General features: G+C 37.9%; 1 protein-coding gene across 1 annotated transcript; it reads right to left on the reverse strand.

Moving 5' to 3' along the window:
• Positions 1-3,724: 3,724 nt before the first annotated feature.
• Positions 3,725-8,109, reverse strand: LOC113112057 (transcription factor Sox-9-A). Its single transcript, XM_026277429.1, has 3 exons — positions 7,443-8,109; positions 6,702-6,952; positions 3,725-6,075 (listed from the first exon to the last, which is right to left on the reverse strand). Exons 1-3 carry the CDS (start codon positions 7,859-7,861, stop codon positions 5,417-5,419), a joined length of 1,329 nt encoding a protein of 442 aa, XP_026133214.1. The 5' UTR covers positions 7,862-8,109; the 3' UTR covers positions 3,725-5,416.
• Positions 8,110-18,678: the final 10,569 nt, after the last annotated feature.

An 18,678-nucleotide genomic window follows, 5' to 3' on the forward strand; every position in this document is an offset into this window, starting at 1 on the left:
AAATTGCACACATATTGACAATGCATGAAATATTTCCAAGCGTATATGCCATTCAAAGTTCTTGCCGTGATAATTGGTAGGATGTGACCTCGGGCATCTGTTCGACTCGGAGGTCCGGCCGCCCAAAACTGAACTGTGCACTTGCAGCTTCCTGTGATGTAGGCGTCTGTTGCTAGGAAACAAGTGGCCCACTCCGTCAATTTCAGCTGGGGTGAAGTGCGAGTGTTTTTCTTCACTTTTTTTCTATGAGCTTTGGCTGGCCATCTTTTATTGATGTACAGTTTCCTTTGAGTCGCAATGAGACTTTCTGTGGGCTGGGACACTTTCAAAAGAGAGGAAATGGGGGTGTGTTCGGGGGTCAAATGGTCCCTTTTGTGGGGCTCCTGGGGGACAATGACAGTGGGGTGATGCTATGTGGAGGTGAAGGGGTGAGATCCTTTGAGACAGAGACAGGGCTGAGGCAGCAGAGGCAGAGAGAGATCATCAGTTTTTAACCACACTTATACTGTATTCTTTTTAGCGCAGCATAAGCAAACAAGTTCGCCCGAGGGCTGTAATTTGAATAAGCAAATTCTCCTCCTGATGTTTTTAATGAGTTCAGCGCAGACTTGCTTTTTATGGCAGCCAAAAACGAGGCCACAAAATAATTACTTTCCTTGTCAATAGCAGGGAAGACTGTAACGCTAAATAAATAAGCAATAAAAGCACAGAGCGCTTATAACCTCGTCATAGCAGACATGCGCAAGTACACACTTAATGCTTCACCTTCTTCCAGAAAATAGATGATGTTACAATGCAATAAGAATTCATCTGTAAAGAATAGTTAACATGAACTAACAATGAAACTTATTTCTTAAGCATTTTATTCTTAGTTCATCTCAATATCAACTTTTAATAATGTGTTATTAAAATCAAAAGTTGCATGTTTGTGCTATAGTCCTGAGCTAATATTAACTAACAATAAACTGTTTCGTTCTTATATATAACTGACATCAAATATGTTTTGAGATTTTTACTTATACTTTTACATATATCTTTAAGTAAAAATCCTTTTTTTTTTTTTTTAGTTATTTTATTTTTAGTTTGGTGCCTTTTTTATTCATTAAATTACTACAATGTATATTTCTCAAATTCTCTTCTTCACAAGTTGTGTATAGTATCAGATTCAATTAAGATATTTACGACATTTAAATGGCATTGACTGCTTTTGAGGCGATCTTTACTAAAGAGGTTTTACAATAACATAAAAGAATAACTGAAGAAAGCCATAAAGTGTTAAAGTGTCCTGGCTCTCCCTACTTTGTAATTCAGTGGGTGTTTCTGCAGTGATCCAGTAAATCATGCACCATTTTATTGTAAAAACCAGCTTAATTTACTCAAATTCTGTATTTTCACCTGCTTCGATCATGTATGTGTGTGCCGTTTTCCATTTTATGCTTTAAATTTTTCATGCTTGCTTTGTTAGTGAAGTGGGAAGTTGCCAGATTCCTCTTTTTCATCCTTATTTTGTGTTCTTATTTTGCATTTGAAAGGACCACCCATTGGGCTCGGAGGAGAGAGATTCCCTGCACGCCGTCTCCTCGGAATATTAATGGGCTTCTCCTGGGAAAACTGCCCACAGTATAGGCCACTCCATCGCTGTCTGTGTTTCCGCTCGGGTTCGTGAGGGTGTACCTCAGTCGGGGAAACCTCAAGTACACCTCAAACTTTTGTTTTGATGTTTCATTAAGATCTCTTGAAATTGAGCGTTTCTTTTTTTCCCCCCTAGAATATATCAACGCTTTTATTACACAATAAAAAGCACAGGAACGGCTGCATTTATGATGTCAAATTCCTCAGTCTCAATTTCATAACCGCAAACAATAAGACACATTGATTGAAATGAGGGGACCGTTAGCACGTGAGGGACTGGGGAATGATGACAATGAGGATTGGGGAGGTGACAATGATGTTTTCATCGCTGGAGCTGCATAGCTCTTTCCCCCTCGATGGCAGAAGCCCAGACATCTCATCGGTTTCACCATTATGAGAGTGACCGTCCTAATGGCTTCCACAGATGGCAGAGCTCGCTGAAGTCATTGCTCTTTTCTTTCAATCCCTTTCACATTCTTTATCTGTATTTGAGTCTCTGTCACTTGCTTTCAGTCGTTCCACCCTTTCCTCTGCCCCTGTCTGGGTCTCTGAGGTCTGAGATTTCAGCCGTATTTATGTGAAGAATCCAGTTTTTTTACCAGTCTGCCAAGATGTGAATGAAATCAGATGAATATGAAATGGTTGGAAATTTTGAATTGTGTTAGAATATATATATTATTGCTGTCAAATGATTCATCGCAATTAATCTAATCCAAAATAAATGTTTTTATATAATATGTATAATATATTAATATATGTGTCTATACTGTATATATATATATATATATATATATATATATATATATATATATATATATATATATATATATATATATATATATACAGTATAGACACATATATATGTATATCTAAATCTGAATATATTCATGTAAATATTTTCTAATTAAATACTGTATGTGTGTTTATATACATATATTATGTATAAACATATATATATATATATATATATATATATATATATATATATATATATATATATATATATATATATATAGTACATATATATTATGTAAACAATAACTATTATTTTGTATGCGAATAAACAAACAACAAAAATACTGTAAAATTATAATATTGTGAAATATTGTTTCAATTTAAAAGAACCGTTTTCCATGCGAATATATATATATATATATATATATATATATATATATATATATATATATATATATATATATTATTTTTTTTTTTTTATTTTATTTTTTAGCATTTGTTTGAAATAGACGTTTGTAACAATGTACAATGTCTTTATTGTCACCTGATCAATTTAAATAAAATCATTATTTTCCTGAAAATGTAAATAGTACTGTATAGAACATATGGCCATGGATAGATAGATAGATAGATAGACAGATAGATAGATAGATAGATCTCATATCCTGGCTAATGTTAATTTGGTGGGCATATAACTGGCCCTGTATTGAAACAGCTGGGACCAATAGACCTCTGCACCTTCACTGGATCGCTGTGGGCTTCTGTTCCTGTCGTCTCTCCTTCACATGTGAACTGGATGGTTATTAATACTCTTTACAAAGGGAATGCTGTTTTTTACTGAGCTTATAATGGCACGTGACTGCGATCAGACAGAGAACACTCTCCGTACATTCAGTCTCACTACTGTGGCCTTCGTAAACTGACGATTCTACAGTGTTAAAGCCAGGAGGTGTTTGTTGTTTCTGGTTTTGTAATTATACACCAGCACAGATGACGCAATCGCAAAACAGAGCTGAAAATGGCAATAAATCAGTAAAACATCATGTCTTTGGCATGACGGGTTGTCAGTATTTCCCTTTGCTGACCGTTTAGAGGAACAAACCTAGGGAACCACATAGGAAAACTTTCCGTTTTCACACCAACAATGCAAGTGTTATAATGAACCGAGTATAGAGCCCTCCTGCTGCTTCATCTGCGAGAGCGAGGCAATGCTTGCGTAAGAAAACTAACATTCGTCATTACCGAAGACATTCCACCCCCTAAGGCTAAACACAAACCATACGTATTCATGCGTCGCGCTGTAGAAGCCAAACTAGATGCAGATTATGAGACAATAACACACTGTAGGTGTCTGTTGCATGTTTTATTCTCACTTTTATTGCAAATATAATACAAAAGACGAGCTTCTTCAAAGGCAGTAAAATGTTAAACTTTTTAAAGACAAAAAAAAACTTGTTCAGTCTTGTGTAAAAAAGATACCAACATCAGTTCTGAGATCACTGAAGTCGAGTAAAGCACAAAATCAGAAAGGGAAATGTATAAGCACACAAAGATGCCAACTAACTAACTACTGAAAAACAACTACAGCTTCGAATTAGAGCATCGTAAAACTTTCCAAACGAAAGACTACTCTTCCAGTTACTTTAGAAACTGCAACAGTATTTTGTGCATGACACAACTGGTTAGAAATAAGAACAAATAAACATTTAAAATAGAAAAATCTACATATGATAAATAAACATGATGAATACAGAATTAAGTACCAGTCCTCTGTCTAAATGGCTCGTTGGGTTATATATCTCACCATGATCAGAGGAGCAAAATAACAATTCATTGTATAAAGTATTAAAGAATAAAATGCAAATCATTTCTTTGAAATAAAATTAATACTAATAAATAAATTAAAGGAGTTAAGATGGGATACAGAAGGAGGGGCTGTAAGATGACACCTGTAGGACTGCAGGCAGCTAATGACAAGCAGAGGTCAAAGGTCACTTCCTGGAGCTGCGACACATGCTGTTCGACACTCAGTAAATTCTCAGCTGCCGCTGCCACGTAGATATTCCCGCTAATACACTTCCAACATTTGACAGGCACTGATACTGGCTGGGGATAAAAGCCTTAATGAGAGCTGGTGTTAAAAACAAACTAAAGGAATGATAGTTTACAGGAACATAAATAAAGGGCACAAGTCAAACTATAAAACATAAAATGCACCGCACAAGAACAAAGGGTGTTACTGATGGAGAAAGACAAGGAATGACTACCAAGAGTGGTTTAGTAAAAATAGACTCTTCTACAAGAAACACCGAAGGCCGGAAATATGAAAAAAAAGTGTGTTAAGAAAACATACACAGTACATATTAAAGTATCAATAATCAATAAGTCCTCACAGAGGAATCATTTCTCAAAAAAATGTTTCTTTTCTTGCAAACAAGGCTAAAAATATATATATTCTAATCACGATTTCAGGCGATTAAAAGGCACGTCGGGAGCCGTTTTCTTTTTTTTTTTCTTAAAGTCCAGCTTTCTTTCCTGCATTTCATCATTTCGTGTGTGTGTGTGTGTGTGTGTGTGTGTGTGGGCAATTCAAGTGTGTGATAAAGAGAGTGGATCCCAGGTGAAAAAAAAAAAAAAAAAGTCGTCCACTTCCATAATAAAGTGCTCTATTTCCACGCACTGATTTTGTACTTAATATACTTAAATGATTCTTAAGATAAGCTTAAGATGTGTATGTGTCAGCTGTGTTATTTTAGGACACCATGACTTAAATGCACTTTTAACATACTATCTCTGTATTAAAAATAATGTGTTTAGCTACCGATCTTTTACTAGTGCACTAACACATTCTAGTGTACTACAGGCGTCAACTAAAAACCTTTTTTAAATACAGAGATATTATGTTAAAAGTGCATTTAAGTCAATGTGTCCTAAAATAGCACAAGTTGAGCACACACCTCAAGTTTACCTTAAGAAGAATCACGTTTAGGAGTTAATGCTTGAAAATAGCGCACATAATGAAAGTGCACGGGGGAATGATGTGGTCTGCTCAGGGTCTGGACAGCTGTGTGTAGACCGGCTGCTGGTCCCAATGCTGAGGGCTGTGGTTGGGTTGGGGAATGGAAGGAACCCCTGCAGAGTCAGCGATGGGGGTGTACATGGGCCTCGGGCTGGGGCTGATGTAGCTGAAGGTGGAGTACAAGCCCGAGCTCTGACCTCCAGCGTGGGTGTAATAGGAGTTGGCGCCGCCCTGGTGGTCGGAGTAGTCGTACTGCGCCCGGGTGATGGAGGGAAATGAAGTGCTGTAGTGCTGGAGGTGCTGGACGTTGAAGGAGCCGTAGCTGGCTTGTTGCGGAGAACCCTGATCGTTGTAGTGGCTGGGGCTGAGCTGCTCGGTTTTGATGTGCGTCGCTCTCGGTTGCTCTTGCTCTCCAGGGCTGCCGTTTTGAGGCTTCCCCATCCAGGTGGCGTAGTAGGACGCATTGGTGGCGTGCCCATTCGGCGGCAGGTACTGATCAAACTCGTTGACGTCGAACGTCTCGATGACGTCGCTGCTGAGCTCGCCTATGTCCACGTCACGGAAGTCGATGTTGAGCGGACGCCCCGTGCTTTCCTGAAGTGGACGGGCCTCTCGCTTCAGATCCACTTTGCCGGGCTGCGCGTCAGTTTTCGGAGTGGTGGGAGGAGTGGGCGGCCCTTGGGACTGGCCTGTTTGGAAACAGTGGAGGAGGGGGGAGAAGTTAAAACGCCAGTTAAGAGAAGACGCAACCGCGAGAGCCAACGGAAACAACTGTGATAAACTTTTTAAATAAATGTTTTTGTTTACGTAATATATGTGTGTGTGTACGGTCTATATTTATTATGTTTATATAAATACAAACACATGCGTGTATTTATTTCAGTAAATCTGTTATGTTTATATATTATATGCATATAAATATATACATGTAAATATTTTCAAATATATATATACTGCATGTGTGTTAAAATATACACAGTACACCCAAAATGTGTCCCAGCAGCACACATGCAGTCATCAGTAGCACAGGGATATTTGTAGTAATAGCCAACAAAACCTTGTAAGGGTCAAAATTATATTTTTCCTTTTATGCAAAAAATCATTAGGATATTAAGTATCTCGGTCGAATACTGTCCAATCCTAACAAACCATACATCAATGGAAACATTATTTATTCATGATGTTTAAATATCAATAATAATAATAAAAAAACTAATAACTGGTTTTGTGCTCCAGTGTCACAGATATATAATGTAAACAGAAACGTTTATTTTGGATGCGATTAATCGTCTGATGCAGTACTCGTTCCGCCCACCTGAGTGCTCGCCGGGCGAGTGCACCTCTCCCATGCTGGAGGCGGGCGAGTCGGCTTGCTGGAGGGCTTTGAAGATGGCGTTCGGGGAGATGTGAGTCTGCTCGCTGCCGTCCTCAGACTCGCTCTGGCCGTTCTTCACAGACTTCCTTCGCCTGGGCTGATACTTGTAGTCAGGGTGATCTTTTTTGTGCTGGACCCTGAGGCGTTCAGCCTCCTCCACGAAGGGACGCTTTTCACCCTCGTTCAGCAATCTGCCAATGAACACAGCAATGAGTCTTACAGTGCATACTTATGCTAGTGTGTAAACAGCAGGCAATTGCATGCATCTTTATGCATAAGAATTAAAGCAAATAAAGTAGTCAACAACTGAAGTGGATCAAAACTTGTCCTAAAACCAAAACAATACCTGTTCTTGTCTTAGGACAACTTTTATTTTTTATTTTTATTTTTTTTTTATCCACTTCAAATGTTGACTACTGTAATTCATTGCAAATGTAAATCTGCTATTGAGCACAGCAATGCATCTTACAGCGCATACTGTAGACTGCATGCAGTTGCCTGCACTATTATGCATATGAATTAATGCAAATAATTAAATGCAAATTTAAATATGCCAGTGAGGACAGCAATTAATCTTACCATGCATAATGTTACTATTGTGTAAACCGCGTGCGATTGCATGCATTATTACGCATATGAATTAATGCAAAAAAAAAAAAAAAAAAAAAAAAAAAACTTTACCTCCAAAGTTTGCCCAGAGTTTTGCTGAGCTCGGCGTTGTGGAGGTGCGGATACTGATCCGCGAGCTTCCTGCGCGCCGCTTGCGCCCACACCATGAACGCGTTCATCGGTCTCTTCACGTGCGGCTTGTTTTTGCTCGAGCCGTTCACTCTCACCGGCATGGGCACCAGCGTCCAGTCGTACCCCTTCAGCACCTGAGACACCGCCTCTCGGATGCACACCGGGAACTTGTCTTCTTCATCCTTCTTGAACTCGCCGAGCGTCGCGTCCGGAGCCGCGAGGCGCGTGTTCTCGGTGTCGGAGCCCGAGCCGGAGCCCGGGGAGCCCGCGGAGTCCTCGGACATGCTCGGGCTTGGGGCATCAGACAGACACTTCTCTTGCTCCTCTGTCATTTTCAGGTAGGGGTCTAGTAGATTCATGCGCAGACTGTAGATGGACGATCTCAGAGAATTGGTGCGGCTGAGCGTCTCGCCTCCCCAAAATACGTTCCAACAAGGTTCCTGCAAATCCACTGAATCGCGGTGCTCGCTTTCAGAGATCAAGCGTCTGAGGGTGTTCTGCTGGTGTTTGCAAAAGCAAAGCGCTCCCCGCGCGCTCCTGTGTAGTATTTCCGAGAGAGAGACGAACTTTGGTTTGTCAGCTTGCGCGCGCACTGGCTTTTAAACCCGACGCGCTGTGACGCAAGGGAACCGCTGCCTGCTCTTGCCCAGCCCTCTCTCACTCTCAATAATTATCACTCACCATTTAACATTTCAGAAAGCACTGTTTTCATAAGAAGCGTTTGTTGGAATCTCTTAAACGCGTACGTGCAAGTGCGCACCCGGAGCATGTTCATCTTTAGGGTTGTGCGAAACACCACACACACTCCACGCAAGACTTCAAGCGTCTTCAAACAACCAAAAGAGTTTAATATTCAAGACACTGCTTTTAATTGGTTTATTCAGTGACTCATTTTGCTCGAGGAATTGTTACTCAGTCAGTGACGCAGCATTAAAGCTTTCCGCTCGCACTGATTCCTTCTCTTCGACAGGTTTGGAGAAGTTGCTGCATCTATTGATCGAGTCCAGCGCTGGAGTGGGAGTGATCTGCTGGGTGTCTCCATCAAACTGACCGATAGGAGGAGACAGAGTTCTGTGCTCAGCTCTTCAGGACATTAGTGCTGGTTTGTCTGGGTATAATAATAATAATGCAAAGAGTGCTCATGAATTCCTGATTTAAAACAGCTAAGGTTTCTGTATTTTCTTTCAAACAGCATTCAAGGGGAGAGAGTGTTGATACATTCTGTTTAAATATAACTCTTTAATCTGTTTATATAATAGGCCTATACTTTTTTAGAACATGTTTCAAATCTTATAAATGATACATTAGGAATTGTCTAATGTATTGAAAATTTGAAATCTACAGATCATGTTTCAATTTGTCAAGTGCATTGTGATATAGCAACCTTCCCAATTGTCATCACGCTAACATAAAACTGAGACATTATACATTGTATTTCATTTGTACTTTTTTTTTTAACCCATGCATTTATTGTGGCAATCAAACTGACTTCCATTTCACCGTAAAACTCTACATTAAAATAGAAATGCATACTACACATTAAGCTCTTTTTAATTTAGTTTATAATTACATTTTCTTTATACACATGGTGTTCACTGATTTCACCCTGTAGCTAATTTCTAATAGGTTAAAAACTGATGACGTCTTAATCACTTGGATTGATTGAAGACATCTTTCAGGATTCATTTTTGTGCAAACTTTCAGTTGCATATGCTTGTGTGAACTACAAAAAAAATGCAAACAATAAAAACACACCAAAGCCACCTGAGGAGATTTTAGTAGTGTGCATGCATATCTCTGATTCTCTCTCCTGATCAGTGCTCTGGGCGAGGGACGAAGGCAGATTCTGGATGCTGTAAAACTGTTTGTTTGCGTTATGTCAAGCTCTTGCGATGCACAACCAGTCAGTAATCCTATCCGCCCCCCAGCTTCCACATACAGAACGTCAACTGTGAGCATTTTTGTTCGTCCTCGCTCCGACACACAGCGTTTATTTTCACTGCATGTGTTTATTTAAATTATTCACTTCAAGCATAAACATAACAGAACTTTTAGGACCTTCGTCAATAGCACATTCCCTTTTTTTTGTTAACAGCACGCTGCTAATAGGAAAGAGAGGTTTGGTTTATTTATTGTAATGCGGATACAGAAGTGAATGACAGCTTTTCAACATTGCATACGCTTATTAAGCCATCTTTTAACAACTGCTCAATTTTATTCAGCATTAAGCTCCTGTTAGCTGCTGATTACCTCTGATACAGCCAGTTAGATAAGTGTTACCATATTTGTGCTATTAAAGTAGCTTGTGCTTTAAAAGTTTGACTAACCACTGGTTTTACGAAGGTGTTCGAGTAATAAAATGTTATGGGAGTGCAACTTGTGATTAACTTATACCACCTGTTAAGCAGAACTCACATCTGAGTCACAAGCAGCGATCGCAGTCAGATGAGACGGTGATTTCACGTGAGATACACCTACGCCACATCCTGTCAAAAGCTCAAATGTTTTAGGAACAGATGGCAAAAGCTGTGAATTTGTGTTGTCTTGCCTCTGTATGTTAATTTGAGAACTTTTCGTGGAGTGAAGGTGTGACGATTTTGTGCAAGCATTAGAGGTAAACTGGAAAACCATGTCTGCCATTTCTTTATCTCCGAGGTGTTTAAAGAGCATTCTTGTGCTGTTCGTGTTTTTGGCACAGAAACGGTCCACTGCTAATTAGACGTTAAGAACAAACTGGCTTGTGTTGTCTGTGAAGTCAGGCGCTAGTTTGATAAACGTGACTTTATCTAGCATCTCTTCACGAATGTTGAAATCCAGAAGAGGTTCCTGTCACTGCCATCTTGACCCCTCTGCCACAGACAAAAAGACCAGACGTATAGAAACTCCAACTTTACTAACTTCCGGCAGATTTTGTGGCCAGTGCAAGTGAAAATAAAGTTATTCAGACTATGAGAAATATGTCATATTACATATGACATAGTTGCAATTCAAGAAATTAATTAGCAGTTGTGATGCATTACGCCGTATTACACAATTAAACATTACAAAGTCCAGAAATAGTCACAATTGTGAGTCATGTTGCAAGAAATAAAGTTGTGGTTTATTCTCAGGCTGCACATCTTCCTGTTCCCAACAGTCAGCAGAAGTGAGAAAAAAAGTGTTTATTATGTTTGAAGTCTGGATATTTATCTCACAAAAACACACAGATTCTCTACAGGGGTCTTTATCGATCGGCCGGAGCTGTGTGAGGGACGTTTTATCACAGATGCACGCACTTTATTTCACGTCTTCTGAACAGTTGACAACAAACACCCTCTTACCCCCACTGAAAGGCTTGGAAGAGCCCGGACAAATGTTTTATATAACTCTGATTTGATTATCCTGAAAGTGGAAAGTCATATACTCCTCAAAAATGGACAAATTTTCATTCTCGGGTGAATTAACCCTATAAAGTCACATTGCGAGAAATAAAGCATTTATTGTGAGATATAGCCACATTTCAAGAAATAGTTGTAATTGAGAGATCTAAAGTCAAATTGCTAGAAATAAATTCGTACTTGTGAGATATAAAGTCATATAGCGAGAAATAGTCATAACTTTGAGATATTTTAAAATTGCGAGATAGTCGTACTTGTGAGAAATAAAGTCACACTTCGAGAAATAGTCGTAATTGATATTACTTGATTTTATTATTAATTAATTTTATCAGATAAATAGTCACATTTCAAGAAATAGTTGTAATTGAGAGATCTAAAGTAAAATTGTGAGAAATAAAGACATAATTGTGAGATATAAAGTCATACTGCGAGAAATAGTCATAATTGTGAGATATAGTAAAATTACAAGAAATAAAGTCACATTGCGAGATATAAAGTCATACTTTTGAGATATAAAGTTATACTGCAAACAATAAAGACACTTTTGAGATATAAAGTTAAATTGCGAGAAATAAAGTCGTACTTGTGAGATATAAAATTCCATAATGAGATTAAAATTCACGTTACACAAAATAGTCACAATTACAAGAAATAAAGGCGCAGTTTTGAGATGTGAAGTTGAAATTGTAATGAATTACAATTAATTGAAGTTGTGATAGATCAAAACATTACAATACAGCTGTAATTACAAAAGTTGCAATTGCATGATTTGAAGTCACAATGCACAAAACAGTCACTTTGTGATAGTTATATAACTGTAATAGTCTGTGTCGACGAACATGCACACACATGAAGATGAAGGCTTATAGTCTTTAATAAATGTGTGTGTGTGTGTGTGTGTGTGTGTGTGTGTGTGTGTGTGTGTGTGTGTGTGTGTGACCCCACAGCACAAAACCTGTCTGAAGTAGCATGGATATATTTGTAGCAATAGCCGACAATACATCACATGGGTCACAATTATCGATTTTTATTTGTTTTATGCCAAAAATCATTAGGATATTAAGTAAACGTCATGTCCCATGAAGATATTTTGTAAATTTCCTACCATAAATATATATATATATATATATATATATATATAAAAAAAAAAAAAGTAATATGCATTGCTAAGAATTAAGAACATTGTAAGGTAGTTTTCTCAATATTTAGATTTATTTTTCTTTTTGCACCCTAAGATTCCCGATTTTAAATAGTTGTATCTCTGCCAAATACTGCCCTATCCCAACAAACCATACATCATTTTGAAAGCTTATTTATTCAATCTCAATTAAAATCTCTGGTTTTGTGGTCCAGGGTCACACACACACACACACACACACACACATTCACAAGCTTCCATGTATGTAGGATCGGTTTGTCAGGGTTGTGTTGAGGTCAGAGGTTCGTCCAGGCACTCAGTTGTTATCTGTGATCCACGTCAAAGTAACGAGTTTCGGCAGATCAGAGTATTTAACTGTTTGTTGACAAGCGTCATCTGCTGTTAGTGAAGTCTGCATGACTGCAGTCTGATCCAGATGTCACCAGTTCCTCCTAGTTCACTACAATACATGGATGCATTTTCATTTTGCTCGATGATGTGAGTTATGAGACCATTTTGACCAGCCAAGCTGATGGAGAGCGTGAAGCGCCTCGGCAGTAAGCAAGGGAAGCGGACACACTGAGCCGAACAGGCGCAAAGCCACGGGAATCCGCACACGCTCCAAAGACACAGCTGGTGCAAACACTGGCTCTTAAAAATAACAATGTGCTTTTGCGCCAAGCTAAATGTGCTAATGACAGATCCACACCTTTAAGGACTCTTCTGGGCATTTAAGGGGGCGGCAGCGAGCGGGTTGAGGCTTTAGAAATTGGTTTGTCAGCAGGAGGGCCGAGCCAGTGGAAAAGCAGATGTTAACCGTGCTCGCTCGAGAATCTCTGATCCAGCGAAACACTAGGCGGTCTGGACGCCGGTCCAGTCATAGCACAGCACATTTCTAATTGAATTGTGCCTTGCATAGTCAGATTTCATTCCAGAGAGCTGGATGACCGATAGTAACCTACGATAGTTAGGCTTGCAGTATTTAATCGGTGGTGGAATATATTGTTAATGATTGCACCATCACTAAAAATCACCTAAAAAATCAGCAGTGATTAAAAGCCATTGCAGAAATAGTTCAGAACTGAGGAATTATGCAAGCATATATTCTTTCTATGTGCAAAGATTAAAGGTGTGACTTATACCTGTATAAATGCCTTGGTAGCTACAGTATCATATACGTATTGCATGCTTTTTTTTCTTCTATTTTTTATAATTTACATTAATTTTGCATTTAGTTGTGTTGTCTGATTTAGGATCTGATCTAACTGGTTCATCAGCGTTTCTACTGATGTCATTCAGACATGTTCAAGTGTTACCTGTGAAACCACAGACTATATAAAGCTGTTCATGTCACAGCAGTGTGGGTTGAGCAGGTTAATTCTTAACCATTTCCTCTCTCGCTACTGTATCACGTCTCCAGATAACACTGAGTTTAATGATCAAGCCCAGACACACTTTTTTACATTTCTCTACATATTTTGTCTGTACATATGCAGAATTATGTGAACTAAGCTGAGAGTGCAACACTATTATTAACAATAAAACTAATATTCAAAGTAGAATTTACACGTGTAGAGTAAAAAAAAAAATATCACAATCAAAAGCTTTTAAATATTAATCAAATTAATTTGACATTTTCTTCCCAAATTCCATTTCATTGTATTTTTTATTTAATTTTTTTAGATACATTTTTTTGTTTAATGGCTTAATTTATATGTTAATCATCCAATAGGTAAGGTAAAGTAAAACTTTATTCCATAAGGGAAATTTAAAAATATACATAATAATTGCAATAAATAAATACATAATTGCATTATTATTATTATTATTATTAACACTAGTATTGTTTTCATGCTTTTCATCAATATGCGTAGAACACAAATCTGCACTGCTCATGCAGACATCATATTTTAATAGCAGTCCTTTTTTCTTTAATATTCACAGACGTTAGTCCACATTACGATTTGATTACTTGTACAGTCCAGCTTTTGATTGACATTCAGCATCATACTGCACATTTCTGGCTGAAATCACAGAGCTGTAATAATCAGAATGTGGATTTGTGTAAGAAGTGCCCGGCTCCTTTCACTCCGGCTCTTTCTCTTACCGAGTCTCTCTCTCTCTACCCTGCAGGCCACGCTAAATGAAAGGGCCTATTCTCTTTGCAGAGTCAGTTTGATTCCTGGGCATGCCAGCGTAATGAAGGAGTGATGAGATCCAATGGCTTGGGCCACCAGCCCGGCCCAACTCTCTCTAATTCCTGCCCCCAGCTCTTTCCACCTCATACACACAGGTAACTGTGCACAAATGCCAAGAAACGCGCTTGAAAAATGATGGCAGAAGCAATGACTGCATAGATAAACACTCGCTGGCGAAAAATCCACTTTTCAGACCATAACTAACCGTCCTCCATCGGTAACATCCAAACCCGACCGCAACTGGACCTCAGAGGTTCAGGAGAGCAGCGATGCTGTGCACTCTCAAAACAAGAGCTCGTTTCTTACCCTCTTCTAGTAATTAGAAGGAAACAGAGACGCCGCTGTACGCTAAGGTTACATCCTCGTCAGTGTTATTGAAGATGTTTTTTTGGAGGGCAGGAGCTGGCGCTGGGTTTGAAGCGTCGTGTGTTAACTGATGGAAGCAGTGTGAATCACAGCGAAACGCGAGGAGAGGTCAGCCAAAATGTAGGATGAAGCTGTGTCGCGCTCACACACACACACACACACACACACACACGTGTCCGGTCCAGGCCTGGGAAACTGATGTGGCACAGCAAGACAGGAACCTACTAGAAACAGAAACGGTCACTTTAGACGGTGTAAACGCACGCATAGACATACATGCATAATGCTATCGGTGTTTGCACGAGATTGCAGCTACGCTCCTCACTGCTGCTGGAGTCTAATATTACACTCGAAGGAAATTGTCCAGCTTGATTTCCTGAGATCTCTTCCATCAGGACTCACGAGTGTGACTCGAATTGAAGCCAGAGGGAGAAGGGGAAAAATGCATGTGAAGACTGAAGTGAGAATTGAAAAAAAAATAATGCTTCTGTGAGATATTGTGGGGTGTAACACTAGCTTTATGTGTTTCAGATTAGGGCTCTTAATACCAGGATAGCTCATCCCTCCCTCTCGTTCTTTTTTTTTTTTTTTTACTCATGTCACTTTCTTAAACCTTCTTCCTAACAAGTTTATAAAGCTTTGGAAACAGCACATTTGTAAGAGCTTCTCTACAGTTCTCCCAAATCCATCATTTCAGGAGTTGATATTTATTTAATAAAGAAACGGCAAGTATCATGTAGATATATAAAAGTAGAAAAACTAAAGTAGCATATTCCTTAGTGAGCAATAAATGTACTGAAATGTATTTAAAATGCACCACAAATGTATTTACATATTTATGTACTTAATTAAAATCCCCTGCAGTTGTAGTTTTGGTAAATTGATCTAGTTTACTTGTCTGCTTTAATTGTGCAGAAGTGATGCAGAAGTGCGACTAAAGTCATACTGAAGTATATTTGAGTGGAACTACAACACGTATACTACAGGTAGACTTTACAAATCTTGCATTTAAAGACTAATATTATTCAAAGATCATGCAATCATCATAGTAGTGACCTTAAAACACATTTTAGGCTTAATGTGCATTGTGCACAAGCAGTACGCCAAATACAGTTTCATGATAATTATTATATCACTCTCGAGCGACATGTCTGTAAATATGCTAATAGATTTTAATTATACATTGCATGAATTAAATGTAATTTCAATATATTATATTTTTTTTTTTACTAGGGGATGTGTGTATATAGTTAATATTAGTATTTAAAGTGATCCTGGCTAATTTTAAAACTACTTTAAATAACAAACAGAATATAAACATCTTTCGATCTAAAAGGCTACCAGAAAGTTAAAACATGAAAATAAAAGTACACAGATATATGAACTTTATGGAAACATATGCTATATTTATTTTTAATTAATGTCAAATGGCCTGAACTTAAACATCTTGAGTTGAAATAATATTTTTTTTCTTTGGTTCATATATTAGCTTTTTTTTTTTTTTTTTTTTTGAGTATTCATATCTGCAATTTAAGACAAAAACAGCTCATGTGTGAGTTGAACTGTTTGTGGGTTTGCTGCACCATTAGCGTCCGTCGACGGCTGACTGAAGGTCATTGTTTGCGTCAGCGTAGCACATTAACGTGTCTATTTATGCACGATTGCTCATTCTTATTCAGAACCGAATCCTTATTTTTTGTCTGTTTGGAAGTGTCCACATGCATGCATGCATATGTATGCGAAGCATTTATACGTGTGTGTGTGTAACGTCTCACCGCTCTAATCCACGGTCCTTGGCGCTGCATTGTACCGCATATTAGACTTGTCATGCAACTAAGTTTGAATTTCTAATAAAAAAATCCAGAGTCTGAGCTTTTCAAAACAAAACCTTTTAGCAAGCGCTCCGGTATCAGCTGACAGGGCAAATAAACACAGATGAATGTCACTCTATTCCCGGACAGAACCGATGCTGTTTCCAACCCAAAACATCGGCTAGCACTGTAACACCAGTGTAAAATAACTCACTGACCTGCCAAGAAACCCCTAGCTCCACATCATTGCCCAGATGTGTATATCGCAAACAGCTCACATCAAAGCCATCGACACAGACCCTTTATTGCTTATAATTGTTGTTTGCTTGGAATTAACACTTTTGAATAAACCCATTTCTGACTGTGCACTCAAGCTAATGCTCATGGTAAATATTAGCAGAGGGTCGCTGACGTCTGCCGGACTAATATGGGGTTTAGCGGGCTTAGATTTCCTTTCCTTTCCATAATACAGAAGTGTACAAGGCCTCCTCACACAGGAAGGAGGGTTAGCATGTGTTGACTAGCGCCGTGAGTCTAGTGACGGGAAAGATGTGACTCGCTGTAGACCGTCACACTTAACAAACAACTAGAAAATAAACAAACACATTTAATGAACCAGTGGATACCATTGGATGAGGTTCCTGGAGCCTAAATTGCACTGAGTGATTCAAAAGTAGCTGTACTTCATATATTGCTTTTCCAAGAATTATATATTTATCACATTTATTTAATTATAATATTGTAGATGTTAATCGCTACTTACCCTTGTTGAAAAAGAGCTACACATTAGCATAATTAAAAAAAAAGTCCTATTACATAAAAACCTCTTAATGGCTTTACTTTACTTTAAGTGTGAACTGAATCTAATGTTTTCAGACATTTAATTGATATTTGTGAATAAATGAACATGTATTCTAGTTTATGTCTATATTATATATGCAATTTTTAACTTATAGGACTTAAGTACATCTTTATATGTAATTTCATAAATACTTCTATTGACTTTTGTAATATGGTAACTGTAAAGCATTTATGGTAAACTGAAATAAACTTTAAAAATATACAATGTTTGCAAATTTGCATATCATGTATTTAAATACATTTATAATGATTACGGTGCGATTTAGTTAATATAAAATATACTATTTATTAACACATTACAGTTAATATTATATAAACTATATAATCAAGTACTTTAAATGTGCTTTAGTATGTTACTCAACACATCAAAATAAGTGTACTACTTTAAAGCATGACAAAATATTAAAAATTTACTTTACATTTTACTTTAAGATAACTTTTATTTTGACATTATTACTAAGAAAAGTTAGTGAAATGCACACTTAGGTGCCCTTTTTGTTTCTTTAATATTATATTTTCAGCAAGTACAGCTTTTTGTAAGACAAGCTTTTAAGATTCGAGGATGCATTGCAATTTAGTGCACTTATTTTTCAGCAGTGCTTTCAGAGTTGCGATAAATGAATGCTAACCGATATTAGCCTTAACATTATTAACCTTTTTAGGGACTGTATTATGGAGCCTCTTGGTGTTTTGTGCACAATGATATAAACCATCAAAGGCCTAAATGGGGATTTTAACATATGAACTTCTCAAATATTTCTATCTAAAGAACTTTAATGGCTACTACTGCTGATGGGGAAACACTAGCAGTGGAGGAGTTAGCATGTTAGCATGTTCCCTTCTTTCCTGCTCCCCCTGATCTCTCTCTCTCTCTGTGTGAGTGTGTGTGTCTCACTCTTGTTCCTCCCTCCCTCTCTGTTCGTGGTCTGCTGGCCTCTTCTTTGTGTTCAGATGGAGGGCCAGTGTGGGCTTCTCACTGGGTGCCAACCGATGCTATCGCTCTTTCAAAACAGTCTCCTTCCCAGTCTTAGCATTCACACTTCACACGCAGGACCAGGCAGCGTTTGACTGAATTTCTTGTGTTTGCATATACTTATCCATGCGCAGTGGGATCCAAAAGTCAGAAAACTGGGATTTTTAAATGCATAACAAAAGCCAATAATGGGACATAGTCGAAATGTCCCATTTTGGTATCAGCATCAAATCAAATTTACAATATGCATAAACTGCATCCCTAAACTCTCACTAAAAACTATGCTTTGTAAACTATACTCTTACCCAAACTATGCACTAATGTACTATGCACTCATTTATGTATTAGTGCATGAATTTTATATATATATATATATATATATATATATATATATATATATATATATATATATATATATATATATATATATATATATATATATAATTATTATT

Source organism: Carassius auratus, chromosome 12, assembly GCF_003368295.1.
Source record: "Carassius auratus strain Wakin chromosome 12, ASM336829v1, whole genome shotgun sequence".
Classification (NCBI taxonomy): Eukaryota; Metazoa; Chordata; class Actinopteri; order Cypriniformes; family Cyprinidae; genus Carassius; species Carassius auratus.